Source organism: Delphinapterus leucas, chromosome 13, assembly GCF_059928025.1.
Source record: "Delphinapterus leucas isolate spDelLeu-1000000601 "Yukka" chromosome 13, BTC_Dleu_Yukka2, whole genome shotgun sequence".
NCBI lineage: Eukaryota > Metazoa > Chordata > Mammalia > Artiodactyla > Monodontidae > Delphinapterus > Delphinapterus leucas.
In genome coordinates this window covers 15,254,486-15,280,625 of record NC_143141.1, presented here as the reverse complement: position 1 = coordinate 15,280,625, position 26,140 = coordinate 15,254,486, and the positions used below count along the sequence as shown (strand labels likewise).

At 47.5% G+C, this 26,140-nt stretch overlaps 1 protein-coding gene across 4 annotated transcripts in view; it reads left to right on the top strand.

Moving 5' to 3' along the window:
* The window catches only part of ELMOD3 (ELMO domain containing 3), a 28,425-nt gene extending 2,900 nt beyond the window's left edge, over window positions 1-25,525 (top strand). For 2 of the 4 annotated variants that reach the window (XM_089922901.1, XM_089922902.1), the window contains exons 3-12: window positions 3,807-3,884; window positions 4,369-4,453; window positions 8,054-8,122; window positions 9,103-9,194; window positions 10,554-10,677; window positions 10,912-11,034; window positions 13,693-13,823; window positions 23,629-23,705; window positions 23,989-24,116; window positions 24,556-25,525. In XM_089922901.1, coding sequence (XP_089779027.1) covers window positions 3,807-3,884; window positions 4,369-4,453; window positions 8,054-8,122; window positions 9,103-9,194; window positions 10,554-10,677; window positions 10,912-11,034; window positions 13,693-13,823; window positions 23,629-23,705; window positions 23,989-24,116; window positions 24,556-24,758 — 1,110 coding nt within the window. In that variant the 3' untranslated portion in view covers window positions 24,759-25,525. The remainder of the gene's footprint in view (window positions 1-3,806; window positions 3,885-4,368; window positions 4,454-8,053; window positions 8,123-9,102; window positions 9,195-10,553; window positions 10,678-10,911; window positions 11,035-13,692; window positions 13,824-23,628; window positions 23,706-23,988; window positions 24,117-24,555) is intronic. The other 2 variants (XM_089922903.1, XM_089922904.1) reach the window with 2 other exon arrangements.
* The last annotated feature ends 615 nt before the right edge of the window (window positions 25,526-26,140 follow it).

Sequence of the window (26,140 nt, the reverse complement as noted above, 5' to 3'; positions counted from 1 at the left end):
GCACTTCTGTCTGGGAAAGAAGGTGTTGGTTTGGGTTACGTTGTTAATAGTAATAAGATAGAGCATACATCAAGAGGATGTGGAGCTTTAGAAATGTGTAGGAAGAATCCTCACTATAGCTCTCTTTGTTCTACTAGAAGAAGCTTCTAGTCACTTCTGGGTCAATTGCCTTTCCTGACAGCTTATTTTCTAAGTGGGCTATGGGATTTTGGTCTGGATTTGCTTGGGTGGGAAGAGAATTTCAGGCAGAATCCCCCAAGAAATGTGTATTTCATCAATTTGGATTGTTTACCTTACTGGCCCTTTCTGTCTCCAGTGCGTGTTTTGGCCTGATTATTGTCAGGACCCCTGAATCAATATGCTATGTCTTTTTTTTTTCTTTTCGGCTGCACTGGGTCTTAGTTGCAGCATGCAGGATCTAGTTCCCTGACCAGGGATCGAACCCAGGCCCCCTGCATTGGGAGCACAGAGTCTTACCCACCGGACCACCAGGGAAGTCCCCCAATGTCTTTGTGTGAGCCTGGTGGCTTACCTTGCATTCCTTACCTTTTTCACTACCTTGCCCAGAAATAGTCTTAAATGGAGCCTGTGGGATTCAGTGGCCAGAATGGGGACAAAGCCTGTGCTTTGGAAGTCCAGGGAGGTTTTTGTCACTATTCTAAGATAGATGAACTGTCCTTCCAGAGAACACCCTTCTTTGGACACTAGAGCGGACTGAATCGGAGAGGGAAAGGAAGGATGCAATGAGTCCTGAGCACACAGACTTCTCCAGGGAGCTGTTCAGCACAATGAATTACCAGATATTTTTGAGAATGTATCTCGAGCCTAGTGCTGTGCAAATGGTCTAAGAAATATAAAACAAGTATACGAGAAGGTCCCTGCACTCAAAGCGGCAGTCTGACTGGGGAGACGGGTCTTTTGCAGAGGCCCTTGTGCCACATACAGAGGGGCTATAGGACTTAGAGACGTGAGGGACCATTGTAGCCCCAGTTGGTAAGGTCGGCCTCCCCGAGGAGGTGGAACTGATCTTGAAGGGACCAGAAAACACTGAGAAGGTGGAGGTGGGGGCGGATTCTGGAGGAAAATCACATGACCCAGGGGTTGGAGGTGAGAGGAACTGCAGCACATATGTTCATTGGATCAAATTGGGAGACAATAGTGCTTAGGCATCGTGAGGCCAGTTATGAAGGAGTTAGCTCAGCTGTGGTGTGTTTAGGTGTCCATTCTTGTGTTCCAGGCAAAAAGAAATCAAAAAAATCAAAGCTGTGTTTAAGGAGTGTTAGTTGGCAGAAATATGTGGAAGGGATTAGAGTAACAGGACAATCTGGGATTCTCGGGCCTCGACATAAGCAATGATTCCTTTAATTATTATTTTTTCTTTTATTTATTTTAGAGAAAATAATTCTGCAGATGGTTCAAAATCCAAAAGTACAGAGGATGTACATATAGTGAAAAAACTACCTTCCACCCTTGTCCCCCAGCTACCCAATTTTCCTGATGGAGGCAAAGTTACTACTTCCTTGGATATAATTCTGGAAATAGTCTCTGTAAAGACAAGCAAATATATTTATGTGTTTTTTAGAAATTCAAATGGTAAAATAGTGTATATACTCTACCCTTTGTGTTTTCACTTAATATATCATGAAGATTGTTCCAAATTGTCCATAAAGCACTTTCTTACTCTTTTTTATGGCTGTATAGGATCTCATTGAGTGGATATGCTTTAATTTGTTTAAAATTAGTCCATTAGTGACAACTAGATTTATCATGGCCGTCATTTTGAAATGTATAGAAATATCAAATCACTGTGTTGTGCACCAGGAACTAACAATGTGTTGCAGGTCAATTATACTTCAAAACAAACAAACAGGGACTTCGCTGGTGGCACAGTGGTTAAGAATCCGCCTGCCAATGCAGGGGACACGGGTTCAATCCCTGGTCCGGGAAGATTCCACATACCGCGGAGCAACTAAGCCCGTGCACCACAACTACTGAGCCTGTGCTCTAGAGCCAGTGAGCCACAACTACTGAAGCCTGCGTGCCTGGAGACCGTGCTCTGCAACGAGGAGCCACCGCAGTGAGAAGCCCGCACACTGCAACGAAGAGCAGCCCTCGCTCGCCACAACTAGAGAAATCCCACGTGCAGCAACAAAGACCAATGCAGCCAAAAATTAAAAAATCAAAAACAAACAAAGGAACTCATAGAAAAAGAGATCAGATTTGTGGCTACCAGAGGTGGGGGTGGAATTGGACGAAGGTGGTCAGAAGGTACAAACTTCCAGTTATAAGAAAATAAGTACTAGGAATGTAATGTACAACATGATAAAGATAACACTGCTGTATATTATAAATGAAAGTTATTAAGAGTAAATCCTAAGAGTTCTCATCACAAGGAAAAAAAACTTTTTTTTCTATTTGCTGATGTTTTATCTATAGGAGATGATAGATGTTCACTAAACCTATTGTAGTCATCATTTCATGATGTATATAAGTCAGATCGTTATGCTGTACACCTTAAACTCATACAGTGCTATATGTCAGTTATATCTCAGTAAAACTGGGGGGAAAATATAAAGTATAATAAAATAAAAAGTCCATTAGTGGACAGTCAGGGTTTTTCTAGCTTTTTGTTTTTATAAACAGTACTACCATGAATGACACTGTCAGCATGTCATTTGTACCTGGATGACTATATGTGTAGATAAATTCCTAGAATGAAACTGCAGGCCCCAAATGTGCACAGCATATGTGATTTCGCCAGGTATTGTCAAGCCAGAGAGGTGGTACCAATTCACTCTCCAGTGTCTTATAACTCTTGGTCGTCTATAGCCCGCACACTGTTACCACACTTCTTGATCTTTGTTACTAGGAAAAGTGAAAAGCATTATCTCAGAGTAGTTTTATTTGACATTTCTCTTGTTATGAGTAAGGTTGAGCATTTCTTCACGTTTAAGAACTATTTGTGTTTCTTTTTATGTAAGCCATCCATATCCGTGCCAGGTTTTCTACTGGGTTAGTTTTTTTCCTTACTGATTTGTGGGATCTTTTTTTTTTTTTTTTTTAACATATTAGGAAAATTAGCCCTGTATTGGTGATGTGAGTCGCTAAGCTCCAGTAGGGGGAAGGTTTGGCTGAGCAGAAAGGCCAAAAGTGAGGGAACTGCTACACTCAACTTTACTTACTCAGAGCCTTGAGACCTTGAACGGAGCAAGGAAATCTGTATAATATTATATTAACATTGGGCTTCCCTGGTGGCGCAGTGGTTAAGAATCCGCCTGGCCATGCAGGGGACACGGGTTCGATCCCTGGTCCTGGAAGACCCCACATGCCGCGGAGTAACTAAGCCCGTGCACCACAACTACTGAGCCTGCACTGTAGAGCTGTGAGTCACAACTACTGAGCCCACGTGCCACAACTGCTGAAGCCTGCACACCTAGAGTCCGTGCTCCGCAACAAGAGAAGCCACCGCAATGAGAAGCCCGCACGCCGCAACGAAGAGTAGACCCCGCTCGCCACAAGTAGAGAAAGCCCGCACACAGCAGTGAAGACCCAACACAGCCAAAAATAAATAAATAAAATATATTAAAAAAAATTTTTTTTTAAGATTATATTAACATTAAACTTTTCGTGGTTTTTCTTAAGACCGATTAAACAGGAGTTTTCCCTTACAGTATTCCTTGTAGTTGACTTCTCGGGAGTTCATCCATTTTGTGTGTGTGTGTTATTGGAAAAAGGTGTGACGTTTAAGCTATCATCTTTGAGGGACTACTACGTGCCCAGGAGACTGACTTTGGTTTGTCTTGCAGGTTGAAGGTGTGTCTGCTGGGTACCCTCCACCATGTGACAAGGACAACAGTGCTCTTCTGGCTTTCAGGGGAATTCCTGTACGTATCACCCACACCTCAGTGCTTCCTGTCGGCAGAAGCTTGTGTTACTTGCTGCTATGTGGTGCCAGGCACCGGGACACAGGATGGCACAGACCCTGGCCTCCAGTAGCTCACACTTTGGATGGGGGTGTGGGGAGGGCACAGGCATGCAAGACAACCTCTATCTAATAAGATACTTGTCATAATGAGGCAGAACATAGAGTGCAGCGGGAATACCAAAAGCACACCTCTGTCTCAGTTGAGTGGATTTTTGTCTGTTTGCTCTCCAAGGAGGGCATATATTCATACCTGTCCTCACGTCACTCAACTGCTCCGTCATAGTTGGCATTTTCCGGTGCTTCTCTTTAAGATTGGCTTTAACCAACCCATGTGGGAAGACTAGATTCTTCTGGCCTCCAGTTTCGAGGACACTTGGCACAGTGGGTGGGACTTGTTTGTGTGGGTGGGGGGATGTGGACTCTGCCCTCACACTAAGGGTCAGCTGCCCCTACAGATCTCAGAGTTGAAGAACCACGGCATCCTCCGGGCCCTGACGGCAGAAGCGAATAATGGGTGGGAGCCGGCTGGTAAGTTCCCCTCGGAGCCTGGGTGGGACTCAAGGCGGAGCTCCCTGTGGGTCTGCTTTTCCTCATTTGAATTTCTCTCACTACTTTTCCTGTAGAATTTTATACATATATATATGTACATTTATTTATTTTTGGCTGCGTTGGGTCTTCGTTGCTGTGCGTGGGCTTTCTCTAGTAGCAGTGAGCGGGGTCCACTCTTCGTTGCGGTGCGCGGGCTTCTCATTGCGGTGGCTTCTCTTGTTGCAGAACACGGGCTCTAGGCGCGCGGGCTTCAGTAGTGGCATGCGGGCTCAGTAGTTGTGGCTCGCGGGCTCTAGAGCACAGCCTCAGTAGTTGTGGCACACAGGCTTAGTTGCTTTGCGGCATGTGGGATCTTCCCGGGCCAGGGCTCGAACCCATGTCCCCTGCATTGGCGGGCGGATTCTTAACCACTGCACCACCAGGGACGCCCCTCCTGTAGAACTTCATAGAGTTATCATCCTTCAAGGGAAGTTAGAGACCTCAGTTCTAATTTGGCCCCACAAGCCCTGCCGGTAGCTTACTGTGCGCCTGTGGGGCAAATCATATAATCTCTGTGTCTACAGTGGAAATATTAGTACCTCCTTTGTCCTCAAAGGGATGTTGTAATAATGAAATGAGACAGAGTGGGTGAAAAGCCTTTGAAAAGTTATCCTGTTTTATCTGCTTGACATGGCTCTTCCCATACTATATTTAAAGCTCATTCTACTTGCTAATTTATTACACGGAAAAGCACACTCACCAATTCAGAAGATCCAGTTCTGGAGTCAGATATCTCTGGCTTAAGTCCTGCCTCTTTCACCCGTCAGCCCTATGACCTTGAACAAGTAACTTAATCTTTCTGACCCTCACTTTCCTCATCTCTAAAACAGGGATTATATCAGAACCTGTATGATAGGAGTTGTGTAAGGATTAAATGAGATAATGTAAAGTGCTTAGCACATAATGTAAATCATAGTGAGCGCTCATTGGTGTGCATTGTTATCTTTAAATTCTGTAAACTGAAAATGTAATCTCTAAGAATATGGACCTATTAAAAATATTCCAATAAAGTATCTTTTAATTGAATTTTGTCTTTACCATGTGGTGACAAACCTAACATTTATTAGAGATGTTGCCTTAAATGCTAAAATATTTTCTGTTTCAGTGCAACTGGCATTTATGTGCCAGATATTCTTTTTTTTTTTTTTGTGGTACACGGGCCTCTCACTGTTGTGGCCTCTCCCGTTGTGGAGCACAGGCTCCAGACGCGCAGGCTCAGGGGCCATGGCTCACGGGCCCAGCCGCTCCGCAGCACGTGGGATCTTCCCGGACCGTGGCACGAACCCGTGTCCCCTGTATCGGCAGGCGGACTCTCAACCACTGCACCACCAGGGAAGCCCCAGATAGTCTTAATCATACTAAACAACTACAATTTTTTCCCCAGATTGCTCTCAGCTAATTTAAACTAATAGGCCCACTAAATCAGCTGTGCCGTTTACTATGTGAATAAGTAGAAGAGGGCCTAAATAAAGGAGGCAATTGACAAAAGGAAAAACAATAAAGAGCTGTACTAATGTGAGCTGGGTTTGTTATCCTGGAGATTTGTGTTGTGGCTCCTCGTTCTTCTGTCAGTTTAGGGGGAAAATAGTATTTATGTCAGGATCATCTTCAGAGGTGGGAGTCGTAAAGGAACCAGGAAAGGAGAAAGATGCTCTTAAACGGGTTGGATGTTTGTCTCCAGTTTGGGCACCAGATTGCGTCGCTGCTTGAGACCTTGGACATTCTCTTGACTACCTTGCTGTCACAGTAAGCTCCCACACCCTTGCCTGTGAGGTTTGTGCTCCTGGCTCACAACCTTTGATCAACTCGTTTGCAGGTGAAGGTGTGGGGGGTGAAAGATTGATCGAGTTGCTCATAATGATCTGAAGGGTGACAAGTCAGTGAAGCTGGATGTGGATGAGGGGTGAAGGGTGGGGAGCTTCTCAGCGTCGTGATGAGATCCATGGCTGCTGCTCCGCTCTTCTTGTTTAGCCACTTTGTCCCTCTTTTTCATCTCCCAAGGGTCCAGCATGCTGGAAGTAAGTTTTGTTTTCTTCACTGTCCCAGGTTGAGTGTTCTGTATTCTGTTGAAGTTATCTAGTTTGGAAGCCCTGGTGTAGTCTGCTACCCCGGGCTGGGGCTGGCAAGATGGAATGTCCTAGAGGTCCAGGATTCAGGACCCCGGACCCATCTCATCTGCTCCCACCGTCCACATCCCTGCCAGACCCGAGCCCACAACTGCGTCAGTGATACTAGCTGATGTTTATTGAGCGAGTGGCCTTTGGGCCACGTACTCCCCTAGAATCTGAAGAGTTACGTCGTCCTCACAATAGTTGGAAGAGTGATTACCAATGGTTAAGTGACCTGCCCGAAGAAGCGCAGCTCGTGAGGGACAGAGATGGAAAGTTGACGAGCTGTTGGGCTCTGTGCTGTGCTTTGCCAGCTGTGCCCTCCGGCTCCCCAGCAGCCTCCTTGTTCTCGTTATCCTTTAGTGTTTTGAGTTTGGGGTAGCTTTTTCTTTAATTTGCAAGTATACTTCCAAAACAGTTCACTGTCACGTGAACGTCCTCAGCCCGGATTGCGAGGCAGAGGGGAGCTGTCCTAACCTGCTTTCACCACCCAGGCTAGAAGGCTCACGAGTTTGGGTGTCAAACGGAGGTCTCTCTATCCTGCCCACTGTTGGCCAGTGTCCTCCGTAGCAAATGGGAAAAGCCAGTGATGGGCCATGCTGCCAACAGTTTGGCCCAGAGAGTGGCAGCTGTGGTGTGGAGAAGAGGGCTGGGTGGTGGTTATAGAGCGCCTGTCCTGCTGCTTTTTTCTTCTGTTTCCCTCGCTTTTGTTGTGCTTTCATTCATTCATCACACATTCATTGTGGGGACTTCCCTGGCAGTCTAGTGATTAGGACTCCGCACTTCCACTGCAGGGGGCATGGGTTTGATCCCTGGTTGGGGATCTAAGATCCTGCATGCTGCGAGGTACGGCCAGAAACAAAACAAACAAACAACAAAAACATTCATTGTGCACCTGTCATGTGTCAGGCGCTCAGAACCCTACCTTCCTGTGGCGCCCAGTGCAGTGGGCAAGACAGTTTGCAACGTGATGGTAAGCATGGGGTGTCAGGGTCTCTCATGGAGCAGCTCCTAACGCAGATTACAGAGGCTAAAGAAGGCACCCAGGTGAGGGTGATACCGGAATTGGCTGAAGGATGAGATGGAACTGCGCTAGAAGGGGCTGGAACTGAAGGTGGGAGAACGGGGTGTGCAAAGGCACCCAAGGGGGGTGTTGAGAGACTTCAGGTACTTCTGGATGCCCTAGGACAGAGCCAGAGAGGTAAGAAGTCTCCCGATTGTGAAGAGTTGGGGTTTCATCTTGAGAATTATGGAGACTCCCTGGAGGGCTCTGAGCAGCAGGCTGCTGTCGTCAGATCTGCCTTTTTGAAAGCTCACTCTGGCATGTCAGAGGGTAGCAACAAGGCCCAAGGCAGGCAGGGAAGGCCGGGGGCTACGACAGCAATCCGGACACACCTAGATCTCAGAGGGTCTCCTTTTCTCACTATTGCAGTTACGAATACAGAGGTGCTCCGAGCCCAAGAAGAATGGGAAGCTGTGGACAGTATCCAGCCAGAGACAGGTAACTGCAGGGATGGCGCTGCCTCCTCACAGCCCGCTGCTGCCCGGTGGTGCACGATCCACCCGTGGGGCTAATGTTCTGTGCCTCTGGGATTAGGATACAGAATTCCTGGGTCTTCTCGTTTTCAATACGTGACATAGGATAAAATCTCTTTTCCCAATTCAGAGGTGATGCCATCGACCTCTGGAGGGAATGGGGATGAATGCCTTGGGGAGAGGGCTGCCAGCCGTGAGAGAAGACAGGGAGGACCTTCGTCAGGGTCAACGTCTGCAGGGTGATGAGGTCAGGCAGAGGATGGAGGCAGGCAGCCAGGACCCCTGTGTCAGGTCGAGCAGGCTGTTCACTATACAAGGAAGTCCCTGGAACTGGGGGCTGAAGCCATCTGCTGGAAGCCTCTGAGGGCTGCATCAAAAACTGTCTCTCGTGCCTTTCAGGAGGTTTGGATGGAGCTGCGGGAGGGGAGAACTGGGACCCAAATCTAGCCTGAGCCCCACTTGAGCTCCTGAAGAGATGTTAGAGTGGACTGTATCAGCCATCACCTGTATTGCGGACTGATGAGCCAGTACCCTGTGACGAAGGCTGGATAGGGGATCATTCGTATCCAGGGCGTGAGAAGGGGCAAAGTAGAAGATAGGAAAGGCCCCTAAACAAACCTGTAGCATGCTCCTGCGTGGGTACCTCCTCCAGGCAGTGACTTGCCCCCGCTCACAGATGAGTGGGCATTAGGGGCCCCTGCAGATCTATCTCCACTCACTTCAGGGCTTAGCCTAGTCAGCCTCTGCACAGCCGGGTCCAAAAGGGAGTCAGCCCAGCAGATAACGCCACCTCCTTGACAGAGGAGGCTTGGTTGTAACTGTAGGTGTCTGACGTTTACAGCTGAAGCGCTGGGCTTAGAGGTGGCAACCAGCGGCCCTCAGTAAATGTCTGCTGATAGAATGACTACTGTTACAAGTGCCAGAGTGTCTTCCTTTTTGCCACAGGGAGCCGGGCCAGCTCAGACCAGCCTGGGCAGCTAATCTCTTTCATTGAGGCCCTCCAGCATTTCCAGACCGTGGACCTCTCTTCCTTCAAGGTATGACAGTAGGGAGGTTTGGGGGTCTGAAGCAAAGCACTTTCTTCCCAGGAGCCAGGTTTCTTCCCCACCAGGATAGGGCACTGGGCAAGCAAGATGGAACTTTCCAGGCGAGGGCTCTGTCTTGACTAAGAAATCTCGGGGCGCAGGATCACAAGTGGCCAAGGACCCACATGTCATGTGGGCCCCGGCAGCCTTTCAGGGACTGTGCCCCCATAACTCTAGTGGCCCTGTCTTATACGGGCCTGTGGAGCTGCTCCCTGCTCTCCCCTCCTAGGGATGGGGAGGTCTGCAATCAGATGCTAGGGAGTTCCTTGGGGAAGCAGGGCAGCCTGTCCAGAGAGCTGAGTAATTCACTGCCACCGCAGGAAAATCTTCCATCCCCTAGAGGAACAAGAAGTTATTTGGGAATTTAAAAAATATGTGGGGTTGGAAAAAGAAAGAATATGAAGGAGAGTAAAAGCTGACAAGCTTTCTGGGGAATCTTGGTGACCAGTAGTAAGTTTAGAGAACTGTGATTTCAGATCTTCAACCTAAAGCCTGGCTCAAGGAGAGAGGCTAAAAAGATAGGAATCAGATTGGTTTGTAGGACCCAGAGATCCAGAGGCTGCCGAAATCAGAGTATCCTAAGCCCTGCGGCAATGGCTGTGAACAAGGAGAGGTCGGCAGGAGCTGGTTTAGGCACTGCTGCTGTGGTGTGGACAGAAGGCGCCAGCTCCCCTCAGGGGTATCCTGCTCCAAAAAAGTGCCCACTGACTGTTTTTTTGTTTGTTTGGCCGTGCCACATGGCATGCGGGATCTTAGTTCCCCGACCAGGGATTGAACGAGCGCCCCTTGCATTGCAAGCGTGCAGTCTTAACCACTGGACTGCCAGAGAAGTCCCCCCACACTGACTGTCTTATCTTGGAAGTTGAGAGAGCTGTTAGACTTTATATTTATGTCCTTTACAGAGAGAGACAGAGACAGACATACAAAGGGTAGAAGCAGCCCTGCTGGGAAACTTGGCCTGGCATCTGTGAGATGCCAGCCCCCATAGCCAGCCACCTCTAGCTTCCTTGGTAGTCAGTGACATAGCTATTTCTGGAAAAGCCCAGAGGACCAAATGTAGACAACCGGATGATAATGCCTATGCTTGGGGACATCTCTCTACTTACAAAGAGCCTACGAGCTGGAAGAGCCTGTCTCCAGAGATTCGCAGATGCTTCACAGCTTCTGCCCCATTTCCCTGGCCCAGAGGCCAGCCAGTTAGTGGGAGAACCACTCCTTTCTGCAAGACCAGTCCTGTACTGAGCCTGATGGTAAGTTCATTAAAGCAGATCATCACAGCACTCTGCCTATTGCCTGCACCTTCCTCCCCAGAAAAGAATCCAGCCAACGATCCGAAGGACCGGGCTTGCTGCCCTCCGGCACTGCCTCTTCGGGCCTCCAAAGCTCCACCAGGCCCTCCGTGAAGAAAGGGACTTGGTCCTGACCATCGCTCAGTGTGAGTGAACGGGTGCTGCCACAAGGCAGGCGCTGCGTGAGTGGTCAGGTAGAGAGCACAGTTTGCCTACCTGGTTGCTGAGACTAAGCCAAGGCTATTGCATTTACCATGTTGGGGGGAGAGCAGAGTGTCTGGAGCACCGGCCAGGTCTGTCTTGGCTGTACCGTTCTCTGGGAAGCACTCAGTCCTCCCGTGAGGGCCAATCCAACAGAGCATGGGTGTGTTTTGGGGCAGGTGGCCTGGATAGCCAAGACCCAATGCATGGCCGAGTCCTCCAGACCATCTATAAGAAGCTGACCGGCTCCAAGTTTGACTGTGCCCTCCACGGAGACCACTGGGAAGATCTGGGCTTTCAGGGTAAGAGAGAGGAATGGTTCATCTTCTCCCTGACTCCTTATTCCAGGACTAGCGTGAGAACCCAGACAGTCCTCTTCCTGTCGTGCCAGCACCATGAGACAGGATATCTGGGGCAGAGCATTTCAGGAAGAGGGTACAGCAAATGCAAAGGCACTGAGGTGAAATGTGTGTACCTCTTTCTGAGAAATAGCAAGGAGTGTGGCTGAAGTGGAGAAGGAGAATAGTTCACTCGGGGCCTTGCAGGCCAGTGTAAAATATTTACTCTAAGTGAGATAGAAAGCATGGGAGTGATAGGATTTAGAATCCAGTGTTTTCTTTTTATTCTTTTCTTTTACTATCGATGAACATTTTTTCTTATATTATTTCATTTTTTTGAGTGAAACAAAATGATTTCACCTGTTTTGGGACTGTACTAATTTTTCAAAATCATATCAAATTACATTTGTATAGAATAGGAAAATATCTTAATTTAAAAAGGAAACTTTATATACTCATAATTAATTGGTGCTCTGTTGGTACTGACAATGTGTTTAAGTCCCTTTACCTTCCTTCATCTATAATATAATTGTCCTAAATATTCCCTCTGTGTACATTGAGAATGACATCAGTGTTATGATTTTTGTTTCAACCATTAATTAAAATAACTCAAGAGGAGAAGCAGGGTCTGTTGTATTTACCCATATATTTACTCTCTCCATTGTTCTTTCTTCTGATATTCTAAGATTCCTTCTTTTATCACTTCCTTTCTGTTTCAGAAACTTCCTTTAGCCATTTTCTAAAGTAGGTCTGCTGGCAATAGATTCTTTAGCTTTCCTTCATCTGAGAATGTCTTGATTTCCCCTTCACTCCTGAAGGATAATTTCTCTGAATGTAGAATTCCAGGTTGACAGGTCTTTTCTTTCAGCGCTTGAAAATAAATGTGCTACTTCCTTTTGGCCTCCATGGTTTCTGATGAGAAATCTGCTGTCACTTGAATTATTCCTCCTTGTTAGATAAGAAGTTGTTTCTCTCTCTGCTTTCAAGATCTCTTTTGTTTGTTTTTTTTCTTTTGTTTGCAGGAGTTTGGCTCTGATATGTCTTAGTGGGGATTTCTTTGGGCTTATCTTATTAAGGATTTGCTCAGCTTCTTGAATCTGTCTTTGGCAAATTTGGTAAAATTTCAGCCGTTATTACTTTGAGTACTTTTTTCAGCCCTGCTCTTTCTCCTCCCTTGTACAACTCTGATGACACAGATGCTAGATCTTCTGTTACTGTTCCACAGGTCCCAGAGGCTCTGTTCATTTTAGGGGGATCTCTGTATAGCTCAGAGGTCTTCAAGGCTCTGTTTATTTTGTTTTGTTTTTTCTCTCTATTGATCAGATTGGGCAGTTTATATTGTTCCATCTTCAAGTTCACTGGTTCTTTCCTCTTTGGTCTCTATTCTGCTGTTGAGCCCATCCAGTGAGTTTTTAATTTTAGGTATTATATTTTTCAGTTCTGAAGTTTCTGTTTGGTTCTTTACATCTGATATTTCTTTACTGAGACTTTCTGTTTTTTCATTTTTTTCAAATGTTTGTAATTGCTTATCAAAGGCATTTTTATGATAGCTGCTATAGTAGTTTCCCATTGTTGCTGCAGAAAATTACCACAAATTTAGTGGCTTAAATCAACACAGATTTATTATCTTCTAGTTCTGTAGTTCAGAAGTCTGACACAGTCTCACTGGGGCAAGATCAAGGTGGCAGCAGGGCTGCATTCCTTTCTGGAGGCTCTAGGAGGAAATCTATTTCTGTGCCTTTTCCACCTTCTAGAGTCCACCCACGTGCCTCCTCCTTCAGAGCCAGGAACGCAGCATCTTTCTGAGCTGATTCTGTCCTCACATCTCTCTTTCTGACTCTGTGCTTCTACCTCCCTCTCTCACTTTTAAGGATTCTTCTGACTACATTGGGCCCAGCCAGATAATCCAGGATAATCTCCCTGTCCTGATTAGCAACCTTCGTTCTAACTGCAATCCTTGATTCCCCCTTGCTGTGCAACAGAACGTACTTGTAGGTTCTGGGGATTAGGACGTGGCTATCTCTGGAGGTGCCAGTTATTCTGCCTAGGACAGCTGCTATAAATTCCTTCCTTATCAGGTAATTCCAACATATGTGTGATCTCAGTGTTGCTATCTGTTGATTGTCTTTTCTTATTCACATTGAGGTTTTCCTAGTTCTTGGTGTAATGAGTGATTTTTTATTGTGTCCTAGATATTGTGGGTATTATGTAATGACAGTGTTGATCATCTTTAAATCTTCTATTTTAGCAGGCCTCCTCTGACAGGGGGGAAGGGTGATGTCACCTCATTACTGCCAGGTGGGGATAGAAATCCAGGTATCCCACTTGACCTCCACTAATACCACTGGCTGGGTGGGGCAGGGGTGCCTCATTGCTGTTCCCATGTAGCCTCCACTGATGTCACGAAGGGTGTGGTGGGCTCCTTAGCACTAGAGAAGGATAAAAGTCCCAGCTCCCCGCTTCTTTGACTGCCTTGGCAGAGCTGAGGGGCACCTTGTTACAGTCAGGCAGGGGAAATCTAGGCTTTCCACTTGGGCAGTGATCAAGGTAACCAAGTCATTGAATCTCACAGAGCAGGAATTTCATTAAGCACCCTGAATTTCTTCTTGGTTTTTGTTTTAGGAACAAATCCAGCCACAGACTTGAGAGGAGCAGGGTTCCTTGCCCTTCTGCATCTCCTGTACCTGGTGATGGACTCAAAGACCTTGCTTATGGCCCAGGAGATCTTCCGCCTGTCTCGTCACCATATCCAGGTGGGGCTTTGGTGGGAAGCCAGCAGAGAGGGCTGTAGGGGCTAGGACCTGGGCACAGGGCTCTCCTGAGTAACCATGACAGCTTCGCAGGTAGATCTCCAATTGCTGAGGGCCCTCAGGACAGCTGAGGCAAACCGGGCATGGGCATCCCTGTCACCCTGACCTGCCTGGAATCTGAGCTCCAGCACTCATTAGTGTGTGTCTCAAGCAAGTGCCTCAACTCTTCAGGGCCTTGGTTTCCTCATCCATAAAGAGGAAATCTTGGAAACGTCAGCTGGATAGTTGGGAAAATTAAATGAGGTAATGTACAAAAGCGCTAGACACAACTGTGGTACCAGCGTCTCAGCTCACTGCCATCCCAGTATTGGCAGGTTCTCCTGACCCTGGAGGAGGGGGGTCAGCCTTTATTTGCCCAGAGAAGAAGGTTTGCCTCGAAGTGTCAGGTAACACATGGACTTGCTGAAAGGCCAGAAGTGGCTCCTGTAGCCCTCAGGTTCTGTCCAGGCCTGCTCTCCAGGGTTGGTTTGATGGTTTTCCCCTGTAGTAAAAGGTGGTGGTCCCTCCATTTAGAAAACATACTTGACCTGTTTCCTGCCATTCATCTATCCCAGACTCATGGGGCCTGGAATTCATTCATGTACTAAACAGGTATTTATTTAGGATTCCCTGTGCTAGTTATTGTTCTTGGTGCTTGGGAAACATCAGTGAGCAAAACAGACAAAGATCCTTCTAGCAGAGAGGACAAGACAGTAAGCCTAATACATAAATAAATTATAGAGTATGTTAAAGGTGGTAAGTGCTAAGTAGGCAAGGTTAGGAGAATGTAGGAGGATTACAGTTTTATGGGGTATTAGGGTAGCTCTCACGAGAGGGTGAGACTTAAACCAAGCCTTGAAGGAGGTGAGGATGTTAGCCAAGCTTGAATTTGGAGGAAGAGCATTCCGCACAGAGGGGGCAGCTAGAGCAAAGGTCCCAAAGGAGGTGTATGTCTGGCATGTGCAGGAATGGCAGGGAGGCCAGCTGGAGCAGAAGGGGCAGGGAGGGCAGTAGGAAGTAGGTGATAGGGTAACAGGGACCAGACGGTGTCGAGCCCGGTAGGCTGTGATGAGGATGTTTGCTTTTACTCTGAGTCAAATGAGGGTTTTGAACAGCCTGGAGTGACACGATCCAACTTACATTCTTAAATGGATCCTACCAGCCGTTGGGTTGAGAGTAGTCTCTGGTGAGGGCTTTTGTAATCAAGTTAGAGATGATGGTGATCTGGACCAGGGTATTTTCAGAGGAGGCGTTGTGAAGTGATCAGATTCTGGATGTAGACTCTTGAGCGCATGGGCTGTAGAGAGTAGAGCCAGCATATTTTTCGAATGGATTGGGTACAGGTGTAAGAGAAAGAGGCATCAATGGTGATTTTTAGCCTGAGCAGCTGGAAAGACAGAGTGGCCACCAACTGAAATGGAAAAGAAAGAGCGAGGGTGGGGGTGGTTCCATCTGCCATGTAAATTTTAGACTGAGGTTATGTGTTTGTTTGTTTCATAAATTTATTTATTTATTTATTTATGGCTGCATTAGGTCTTCGTTGCTGCGCGCAGGCTTTCTCTAGTAGCAGCGAGTGAGGGCTACTCTTCCTTGTGGTGCGCGGGCTTCTCACTGCAGTGGCTTCACTTGTTGTGGAGCACAGGCTCTAGGCGCACAGGCTTCAGTAGTTGTGACACGTAGGCTCAGCAGTCGTGGCGCACGGGCTCTAGAGCACAGGCTCAGTAGCTGTGGTGCATGGGCTTAGTTGCTCTGCAGCATGTGGGATCTTCCTGGACCAGGGCTTGAACCCGTGTCCCCTGCAGGCGATTCTTAACCACCGTGCCACCAGAGAAGCCCCAGGTTATGCATTTTTGACAACTACGGAAGTGATGTACCTCATGTCAGGAGCACCCATGTCAACATGTCTTATTACTGGTGAAGTTAACCTTGGGCACATGGCTCAGGGGATATCAGCCAGGTTTCTACACTGTAAAGTTACTATTTTTCCCTTTGTAATTAATCACTGTCTTGGAGGAAGATACTTTGAAGCTATGCAAATATCCTGTTTTTCCTCAAACTTGGTTCTAATAGTGATTTTGTTTCCCTCATTCCTCCTACATTTATTAATTTTTAAATTTATTAATTGGAATTCTTCTGTAAGAAAGAATTGTCTTTGCTATTTATTGATTCAAGTACTTTTTATATCCGCATGGACTCAGATTTTTATTTTATTCTATGGGATATAACCCAACACTTTTATTATTTATTTTGTTGCTAAAATTGTTCCCATGTCGACCATTTTGTTTTTTTTACGTCTTTATTGGAGTATAATTGCTTTACAATGGTGTGTTAGTTTCTGCTTTATAACGAAGTGAATCAGTTATACATATACATATGTTCCCATATCTCTTCCCTCTTGCGTCTCCCTCCCTCTCACCCTCCCTATCCCACCCCTCTAGGTCCCATGTCGACCATTTTAAGAGCTCTTTCAAATAAAGAGCTCTTTCAGGTGGTACCTGTGCCCTTTCAGCATGCCCTGTCCTGTTTTGAGCACTTTTCTACTTTCTGGACCCTAAAGATGCTCTAGGCTCTTGTATTTTCCCTGAATGATTCCCAGCCCTGAGATCAACCACTTCTCCAAAGAGCTCTTGTTCTTTAGTTGGAGAACGGTATTTGGAAACCAAGATCTGAGTGCTGGGTGTTCTTACTGGTATTAGGATCTCACTGCCTCTAGGCCCTCTCAGTGTCCAGAGCTTGGAAAATATGTATGTGTCCCTGGTTCCCTCCTGACCCTGAAAGGAATGGTCTCCAGTGGTGAGCAGACCTGCCCAGGCCCCAGCAGCACTTCACAGAGAACAGGAAGGGGGGTGTGATGCTGCCTGAGGGAGAGGAGCTGAGAATGAGTGGCTGAAGGTCAGACCTGCAGCATTTTCTTCAGATCATTTTGTCTTCAAGCTGGAGTCAGGCCGACCTGCACTGCAAAAACAGACTGTTCCAGTAACTGTGTTGTTGGTCATATTAGTTAATTCTCAGAGCCTCAGCTTCTTCCTTTGTAACATGAGAAAATAATCCCAACTCCGTAGACTTATTCTGAGTTGGAGAAAAACTGTGTAAAGTGCTAAGCACATTAGTCATTCAAGGAGTGTTAGTTATCAAAGTAACTTTTGATTTCTGTGAGCAAAATTACATTTTATATACATCTTATAGATAACACATGCATACGTAAATATATGTTGTGTTTTCAAAATGATATCTGCGCTTGCGCCTGCACACACAGACACAACACATACATCCACACATATACACACAGCCATTGTAAGGTAAGATAGATCCATTTTGAATCTAAAACTTCTTGACTACAAAACAAATAGTCACACAGTTCCTGCCACCTGGGCAGTTTTTCATTTCGTTCACTGCATTATCTCTGTTATCTTTTGAGGAAAAGTACCCATTAAACCTGACGGTTTCACGTACGCCCATCTCTTCCAGGAGACACTGGAGGAGGCAAGAGGGGACCTCGTGAGGATCTGGTCTTGAGGTATATCAGGACCCATGAGTTGAGAATGTGGGCGTATTCTGTGCTCTTCACGATGCGGGGAGGTAATGTCTGGGTCAGGTTTGAGAACCGGACCAGTTAGCCTATGAAACAGTGCAGTCTCTTGTAGCGATGCTGCTTTGTTATAGGAGGCCCAGAGGTTGAGGCATATCTTAGCAGTCACTGGGCCAGCCCCTTGTTGTAGAGACAGTGAAGACCCAGAGAGGGGAAATGGCTTGCCCAAGGTCCCCCAGCTAATGAGTATTTCCTAGAAATCATCTCTGACCTCAGTGCCTCCCTTCTTGTGGTTTTTGAAGGCTCTCTTGTAAGATCTTCCTGCAGAAATATGGAAGCCAGGGTAGAGGGTTAGTGCCAATTCAGCATCCCTCATTCGTTTTCAAGGACAGGCTTGACTGAGGTGAGGGGGTGGGTCATTGGATATCTGAGGGAGGAATGTCCCAGGCAGAGGGAAGAGCAAGACGAGAGAGGAAGCCCTGGGTACTTGATCTGGGTCCAGACCAGCCTGACCACTTTGACCAATCTGTTTCTCATCCCTTCACCTGCTGGCCTCTGTGGAATTTATTGTGGATTTATACTTACTCCACAACATGCATGTCAGACAATAAGAAGGAATAGCAGCTTAAGATAATAAAATAAGAGGGCCGGTGTAGGTGTCAGGAAGCTAGATCCTAGTTCCATCTGCAGTATCATTACTTAGCTATGATTTGAGGCAAGTCACCTAGCCTCTCTGGGTCTCCCTTTGCTGTTTTATGAAATAAGAGATTTGGCCTAAAAGATTCTAAGGTCCGTTCCAGCTTTATGATTCCTTGACTCTTAAGTAACTCCAAAGTTTAAAGGAAAACTTCACCTCAAGCCCTTATGGATCTTGAAAATACAGTTTTCCAGGAGGCACGTAGGAGACCAGAGTAACAGTTGGGGGACTCAGACCTGCCAGAAGCCAGTCCTGTCTCTTTTCTAAGGAGAGAGCTGAGGTCTCAGGTACCTGTGGTACATCCTACTAAAGGGGAATTGGCCAGAAAGTACAGATGCTGGGGGAACCCAGGACTCCATGGAAGTGCATGGCCCACGCTCTCCTGAGGAGGAGGAGTGCTACAGTTCAGATGCCGAGACGCAGGCCACATCTGGCTGATTGCTGGCAGGAAGGGAAGCCCCTTACAACAGTAGTTACAAACAGACAACAATTTGTATAGCTTTCCTTGCAATTTCCGTCTGTTATTTCATCCCATCAACATGACAAGCCTGCGAAAAGGTAGGGCAGAGATGATCCTTGTAAATCTTCATTTCCTGGCGAAGGCACATGAAGATATTACAGACCAATATCGCTGATGAATATAGATGAAAAGATCCTCAACAAAATACTAGCAAACAGAATCCAACAACACATTAGAAGGATCATACACCATGATCAAGTGGGATTTATCCCAGGGATGCAAGGATCCTTCAATATATGTGAATCAATCAGTGTGATACACCATATTAACAAATTGAAGGAGAAAAACCATATGATCATCTCAGTAGATGCAGAAAGAGCTTTTGACAAAATTCAACACCCATTTATGATAAAAGCTCTCCAGAAAGTGGGCATACAGGGAGCCTACCTCAACATAATAAAGGGCATATACAACAAACCCACAGCAAACATCATTCTCAATGGTGAAAACCTGAAAGCATTTCCTCTAAGATCAGGAACAAGACAAGGATGTCCACTTTCGCCACTGTTATTCAAAATAGTTTTGGAAGTCCTAGCCACGGCAATCAGAGAAGAAAAAGAAATAAAAGGAATACAAATTGGAAAAGAAGAAGTAAAACTGTCATTGTTTGCAGATGACATGATACTATACATAGAGAATCCTAAAGATGCCCCAGAAAACTACTAGAGCTAATCAATGAATTTGGTAAAGTTGCAGGATGCAAAATTAATGCATAGAAATCTCTTGCATTCCTATTCACTAATGATGAGAAATCTGAAAGAGAAATAAAGGAAACACTCCCATTTACCACTGCAACAAAAAGAATAAAATACCTAGGAATAAACCTACCTAGGGAGACAAAAAGACCTGTATGCAGAAAACTATAAGACACTGATGAAAGAAATTAAAGATGATACAAACAGATGGAGAGATATACCATGTTCTAGGATTGGAAGAATCACTATTGTGAAAATGACTATGCTACCCAAAGCAATCTGCAGATTCAATGCAATCCCTATCAAATTACCAATGGCATTTTTTACGGAACTAGAACAAAAAAATCTTAAAATTTGTATGGAGACACAAAAGACCCCGAATAGCCAAAGCAGTCTTGAGAGAAATAAACAGAGCTGGAGGAATCAGACTCCCTGACTTCAGACTATACTACAAAGCCACAATAATCAAGACAATATGGAATGGGCACAAAAACAGAAAGATAGATCAGTGGAACAGGATAGAAAGCCCAGAGATAAACCCACGCAGCTATGGTCAACTAATCTATGACAAAGGAGGCAAGGATATACAATGGAGAATAGACAGTCTCTTCAATAAGTGGTGCTGGGAAAACTGGACAGCTACATGTAAAAGAATGAAATTAGAACACACCCTAACACCATACACAAAAAGAAACTCAAAATGGATTAGAGACCTAAATGTAAGACTGGACACTATAAAACTCTTAGAGGAAAACATAGGAAAGAACACTCTCTGACATAAATCACAGCAAGATCTTTTTTGATCCACCTCCTAGAGTAATGGAAGTAAAAACAAAAGTAAACAAATGGGACCTAATGAAACTTAACAGCTTTTGCCAAGCAAAGGAAACTACAAACAAAATGAAAAGACAACCTTCAGAATGGGAGAAAATATTTGCAAACGAATCAATGGACAAAGGATTAATCTCCAAAATATATAAACAGCTCATGCAGCTCAATATTAAAAAAAACAACCCAGTCAAAAAATGGGCAGAAGACCTAAATAGCCATTTCTCCAAAGAAGACATACAGATGGCCAAGAGGCACACGAAAAGCTGCTCAGCATCACCAGTTATTACAGAAATGCAAATCAAAACTACAATGAGGTATCACCTCACACCAGTTAGAATGGGCATCATGAGAAAATCTACAAACAACGAATGCTGGAGAGGGTGTGGAGAAAAAGGAACCCTCTTGCACTGTTAGTGGGAATGTAAATTGATACAGCCACTATGGAGAACAGTATGGAGGTTCCTTAAAAAACTAAAAATAGAATTACCGTATGACCCAGCAATCTCACTCCTGGGCATATACAAAACTGGGCAGCTAGTAAGTGGTGAAGCTGGGGCGAGGACCCCCATCACCTGACAGCTCGCCCAGCCGTGGGCTCCTTACAGCCAGCAGCCCGCCTCAGAGTCACCTGGGGGGATGAAGGAAAGGAGATATTTCTATCTGAATTCCAGTTTTTCACTGCTTTTTAGTAAGTAGGCTTTTATAAAAATATTCCTGAGAATGAATGAACACTAAGTTCGGATCCTCTGTTAATTATGTTGCTACCATGTTCTTTTTCCCATATTTATTTTTAGACTGAAAGAAAGCAAGGGAAGGGATGATATTATACAAATATTATAATTAAATAGGCAATACCCGAAGGTAGAGATGCATTGCTGCTGACCTCAGCTACCCACTGAGGCGCAGATAATAATTATGAACGTTTGTTAGCACCTCCTCAGGCCAGTGCTGCACTTAGCATTTTGCACATGTGATCTAAATTACTTCTTAGAGCAGCTCTGTGAGGTAGGTTGTGGGATAATAGAAAATGTAGACTGTGGATAATAAAAGCTACCCTGGTGGCGCAGTGGTTGAGAGTCCGCCTGCCAATACAGGGGCATGGGTTCGTGCCCCGGTCCGGGAAGATCCCACATGCCGCGGAGTGGCTGGGCCCGTGAGCCATGGCCGCTGAGCCTGCGTGTCTGGAGCCTGTGCTCCGCAGAGGGAGAGGCCACAGCAGTGAGAGGCCCGCGTACCGCAAAAAAAAGAATAAAAAATAAATAAATAAAATAAAAGCTACCCTGGAGAGTTTTTGTAAGGATTAGCGAATTGACTCCACTGAGCATGGCCCTTGTGTGGGGGTCCCCAGGACCACTGGGAGGACTCCCAGGATTTGGTGTATAGTTGTACTCTCAGCTGTGATTTACTGCAGCAAAAGCAAAATCAGCAAAGGGAAGAAGTGCATGGACAACATCCATAGGAAACCAGGTGCGGGCTTCCAGGAGTCCTCTCCCAGTAGAGTCACACGGGACGCACTTAATTCCTCCAGCATCAAATTGCGTAACACGTGGAATGTTGCCAACCAGGGGGCTCATCAGAGATTCAGTATCTGAGGTTTTTACTGGGGGCTGGTCACGCAGGCACCATCTGTCTAGCACGTACCAAAATTCCAGAATCAGAGCGAAGGCAGGTGTTCAGCATAAACCGTATGGTTTGCACAGTTTGGGTACAATAGTCAGCCTGAGGGGATGGTGGGAACCCTCTCAAAATCCAAGTTCCCAGATGCCAGCCTTATAAGCAGGCCTTTCTAAGGATGGCAATCTCAGGCCTGCTGTGTTCACTTTTTTTTTTTTAACATCTTTATTGGAGTATAATTGCTTTACAATGGTGTGTTAGTTTCTGCTTTATAACAAGCCTCGCAGCTATACATATACATATATCCCCATATCTCCTCCCTCTTGCTTCTCCCTCCCACCCTCCCTATCCCACCCCTCTGGTCACAAAGCACCGAGGTGATCTCCCTGTGCTATGCGGCTGCTTCCCACTAGCTATTTTACATGTGGTAGTGTACATACGTCCATGCCACTCTCTCACTTCGTCCCACCTTACCCTTCTGCCTCCCCGTGTCCTCAAGTCCATTCTCTATGTCAGCGTCTTTATTCCTGTCCTGCCCCTAGGTTCTTCAGATGTGTTCACTCTTTTCTGCACAGCACTTAAAACTTATTTCCTTTTTGGTTTTGAGAGACAGGAGAGCCGAGTCTCACAGAGTTCGGGTTGCCTTCCTAAGTATACACAGCTGGCAGGTGGCCAGGCCAAGATCTGGAATCCAGGTGTCATGGAAGGCCCTGAGAAAAATCCCTGTGGAGCCAGAAGACCTTCTACAGTTCAGTGCTGGCCACTAGAACTTTTTGCAGTGAAGGAAATATTCTCTATCTGCACTGTCCAGTGTAGCAGCTTAAGCAAGAGTGGCTATAGAGCACAGGAAATACGGCTGGTATGACTAAGGAGTTGAATTTCTAATTTTACTTAATTTTCAATTAATTAAAATTTAAATAGCTACACCTGGCTAGTTGCTATAGTACTGGACAGCACAGTTCTACCTCACAATGTAACGGATTTTTCTTCTCAAGGGAAGCAGATGGGATAAATAGACTTTGGCTCTTGTTCTAAGCTAAGGAACGCACTGGTCTATGTGTCCCTCTCAGCCGATGTCCTTGTGTGGGTTCAAGAGCGGAAACTAACATGCAGTATTTGCAAATCCCCTGGGGAAAGCCTCTTTTCATTTGCTTGGGTTTTTGTTGTTAAAGAATAGGAAGGAACTGGCCCCTCCAAAAAGAAGGCATTCAGGTGGATGCTATAGGGAATTTGGAGGCCCTTCCTGGTAAAGCCAGCCCTGCTGGACCCAGTCTGCCCCGCTCGGGAGTGGGACCCGCACAGCCCATTCTCAGGCTTCTGTGTTACTAAGAGATGGGGTGTGCCCTAAGTCAATGCTGACTTTCTACCTACTTGTACCTTCTCTGTCTGCTTTTGGGTGAAGAGCTTATGAGCAAATAACCAGAAGCCCAGAGAAGGGGAGAAGAGATTTTAAGAACCTATAGAATTGGTTAGATAACTGAGCCTCACTCCTCTTGTGTCCATCCAACCCCAGGGGGTGATGTGGTCCACAGGCAGCACACGGGGCGGGCCTGGTGAAGGCCAAGGACAGCTGAAGCATCGGACGTTGAAGAGGCTGGAGAACTAGCACAGGGGTTTGTGCACCAGCTTCGGAGTGAATCGACCTCAGTAGGAGTCTTGGTTCCAACACCTTAGGAAAGTTATTTAAGGTCACTGACCCTCAGTTTCCTCCTCTGTAAAATGGGAAGATTATTGTGAAAATTACATGTAAGCATCAGTAATACCAGCTGCTTGCCTCTGGCTGTGATCGTTATCTCCCGCGGGCCAGGTCGGGTTGTGGGTGACGGGAAGCACAGAAGGTGAGAGCCTAGATTGCCACTGACCCAGTACCCCCTCCATTCCAGCAATTCCCCTTCTGTTTGATGTCCGTGAACATCACCCGCATCACCATCCAGGCCTTAAGGGAGGGATGTCTCTCCAGGTGAGTCCCCACGCTGGTCACCCTGCCCTCCCCGGCCAGCAGAGCCTGGCTCCCTCCCCTCCCCCCACCCCCCCCCCCCCCCCCCCCGTTCCTCATCCTCCCAGCTCTCCCTCACCTGCTGGTTCCGGGGTACCTGGACAGATCCCCGTGCACCAGCCTCGCAGCCCATCTCTCCTCCCCGACCCTGACCTCAGATGTGAAGGCTCCTTGGGGACGGGGCGGGAGGGCCCCCAGGTGTCAGCCTCTGTCCACCGCTGAGCAGGTGACCTCCCTCGTCCTGCAGGGAGTGTAACCGGCAGCACGAGGTGGTCCCGGTGGTGAACAGCTTCTATGCCGCCACTTTCCTCCGCCTCGCGCACGTCTGGAGGACGCAGCACAAGACCATCTCTGACTCGGGCTTTGTCCTCAGAGGTGTGCTCGCTCTTCTGGGGAGGCCTAGCTCAGGGACCCCAGGGTGGTTGCTGGACTGGTTTGGGGTGCCTTCCTTTCCCCCCGCCCCCCATTCACGGCTTCTCAAGTTCCAGCTCCCCCGGGCCTCCAATCCCACCCTCAAGAGCCTGCCACTCTCCTTCCTCTGCCGCCACTCTTCTCCCTTCCGGGCCCTGTACATCGGGTGACTATATTTTCTGAATCAAAAGCTGGGCCCAGCAGTTGCACTGGCTATTCAAAGTTGAGACTGTCCTGGACAGGGTAGAGTGTGTGGTCCCTGTGGCCAAATCTGGTTCCTGGGTCTCCCTCTCTGGTGAGCTTTCCATCTTAGACGACTCCTTCACCCTCCTCTCCAGAGCCTCTGGGTTGTGCATTCCACAGCCCCCACAAGCCTTCTGCTCCCCAATCCTCTCTGTTCCAGACTTGGAGGTGTTGGCCAAGAAGAGCCCCAGACGGCTGCTCAAGACCCTGGAGATCTACTTGGCTGGAGTGTCAAAGGGACAGGCCTCCCTGTTGGGGGCGCGGAAGTGTGCTGGGCCACAAGCCCCTCCCTGCAAGGATCTCACTTTCACAGGAGTGTGTGACCTGCCACCGCACTCCTCTGAAGGCACATGGCTGATCTGACCAACCCCAGTGAGCGGCCGCCGGATCAAAAGCCTTGAAGGGGCTTTCGGAGGGTGTACCCTGGCACCGTTCTGCCCCTTGCGGTCCTAGCAGAAGGGATGTAGGAAGCCTGTTGGGGGAGCCAAGGACCCTCACCTGCATGAGACATTAGGGGCTGTTAAATTTGACCCACTCCCCGCAGACCTGCCTCCAGAGCAAGGAAAACTTTGCCATAATCTTAGTTGGGCTACAGCTTCCAGAGTTGGGTTCCAGGTAATTTCAGTGACAGATCATGAGGTGGGAGACCCCGTCTGGGTGTTCCACACAGCCCTACATCAAAGGTATTCCCGAGGAGAGGTGCCGGAATTCTGACTCCTGGCAGCGGGGCTTGCAGGCCTCGGGTCCACGGGACAGGGACCAGACATGGGCTGAGTAGTTAGAAGGTGAAGGGAGATGGTAGCGGTGGCAGCAGCTGACGGGGGGCAGCATGAACCAGAGAGTGCACACAGGCCTGCCTTCCTCTCCATCCCCTGGGGTCTCTGGCCTTGCACTTATCCCACCCTCACCTCTCCCCATCCCTCCTCCCCACTGCTTGTGACACAGAGCCAGGCACTGGGCTAGGTGTCTGCTGCCGCCCATCCTAACGGCCCACCAGCTGGGCTACCCCCGTGGAGGCTGTGCAGGTCGCATCAGGGATGGTTCTCTGGCCTGGGCGAAGGAAGGAGGAAATTCACGTACCAGCAGTTTTTAAATAAAAGAATTCTTCTGGGTTAAGAGTCTCAAGTGTTTTCCTTCCAGACAAGCTTTGTGCCTTCCTGTGGCCCTGTTATCCCAGGGTCCCCTTTAGAACCAGGCACTCGGCCGGGTGACGTCCTGGTTGTCTCTGGTGCTGGTCATGGGCCCAGGAGAGGCTGCTGTGCCCTGGCCACACTCCCGCCAAGTTCATACACTGTCCAGCCTCACCCTGCTGCACTTACAGACCCGGAGACCCTGCATGCTCTAACCAGTGGGCAAGGCGGCCCTGGCTCTTGTTAAAGTTGGCTGGTGTTTGTCGTATATTTGCTTCTGCGGAAGCTAGCTGTTGTCGCTTCACTCACAAAAGGGCCTCCAGGGCTTTGGCGCTGGGGAACAGGGGGCAGGTGAGAGCCCCACTAGGCTGCTCTCCCGTCCTCTGACCTCCCTCAAGTGGAGTCACGGAAGACAACTGTCCAGCCCCGCAGGCCTCTCCAAGTCTGCCCCATGCAGGGGGAGGCCCATCACAGAGGTGGAGACGACAGATGGCCACCCAAGTATGGAAGGGACTCCTGTCAGCAGGATGCCTCAAGGGCGGGGCTGGTAATGGACCCTGCTGCTTGCCTTGTGTCGTCTTTGACCTAAACTAATCCTCTACCTCCTTCGTCCTG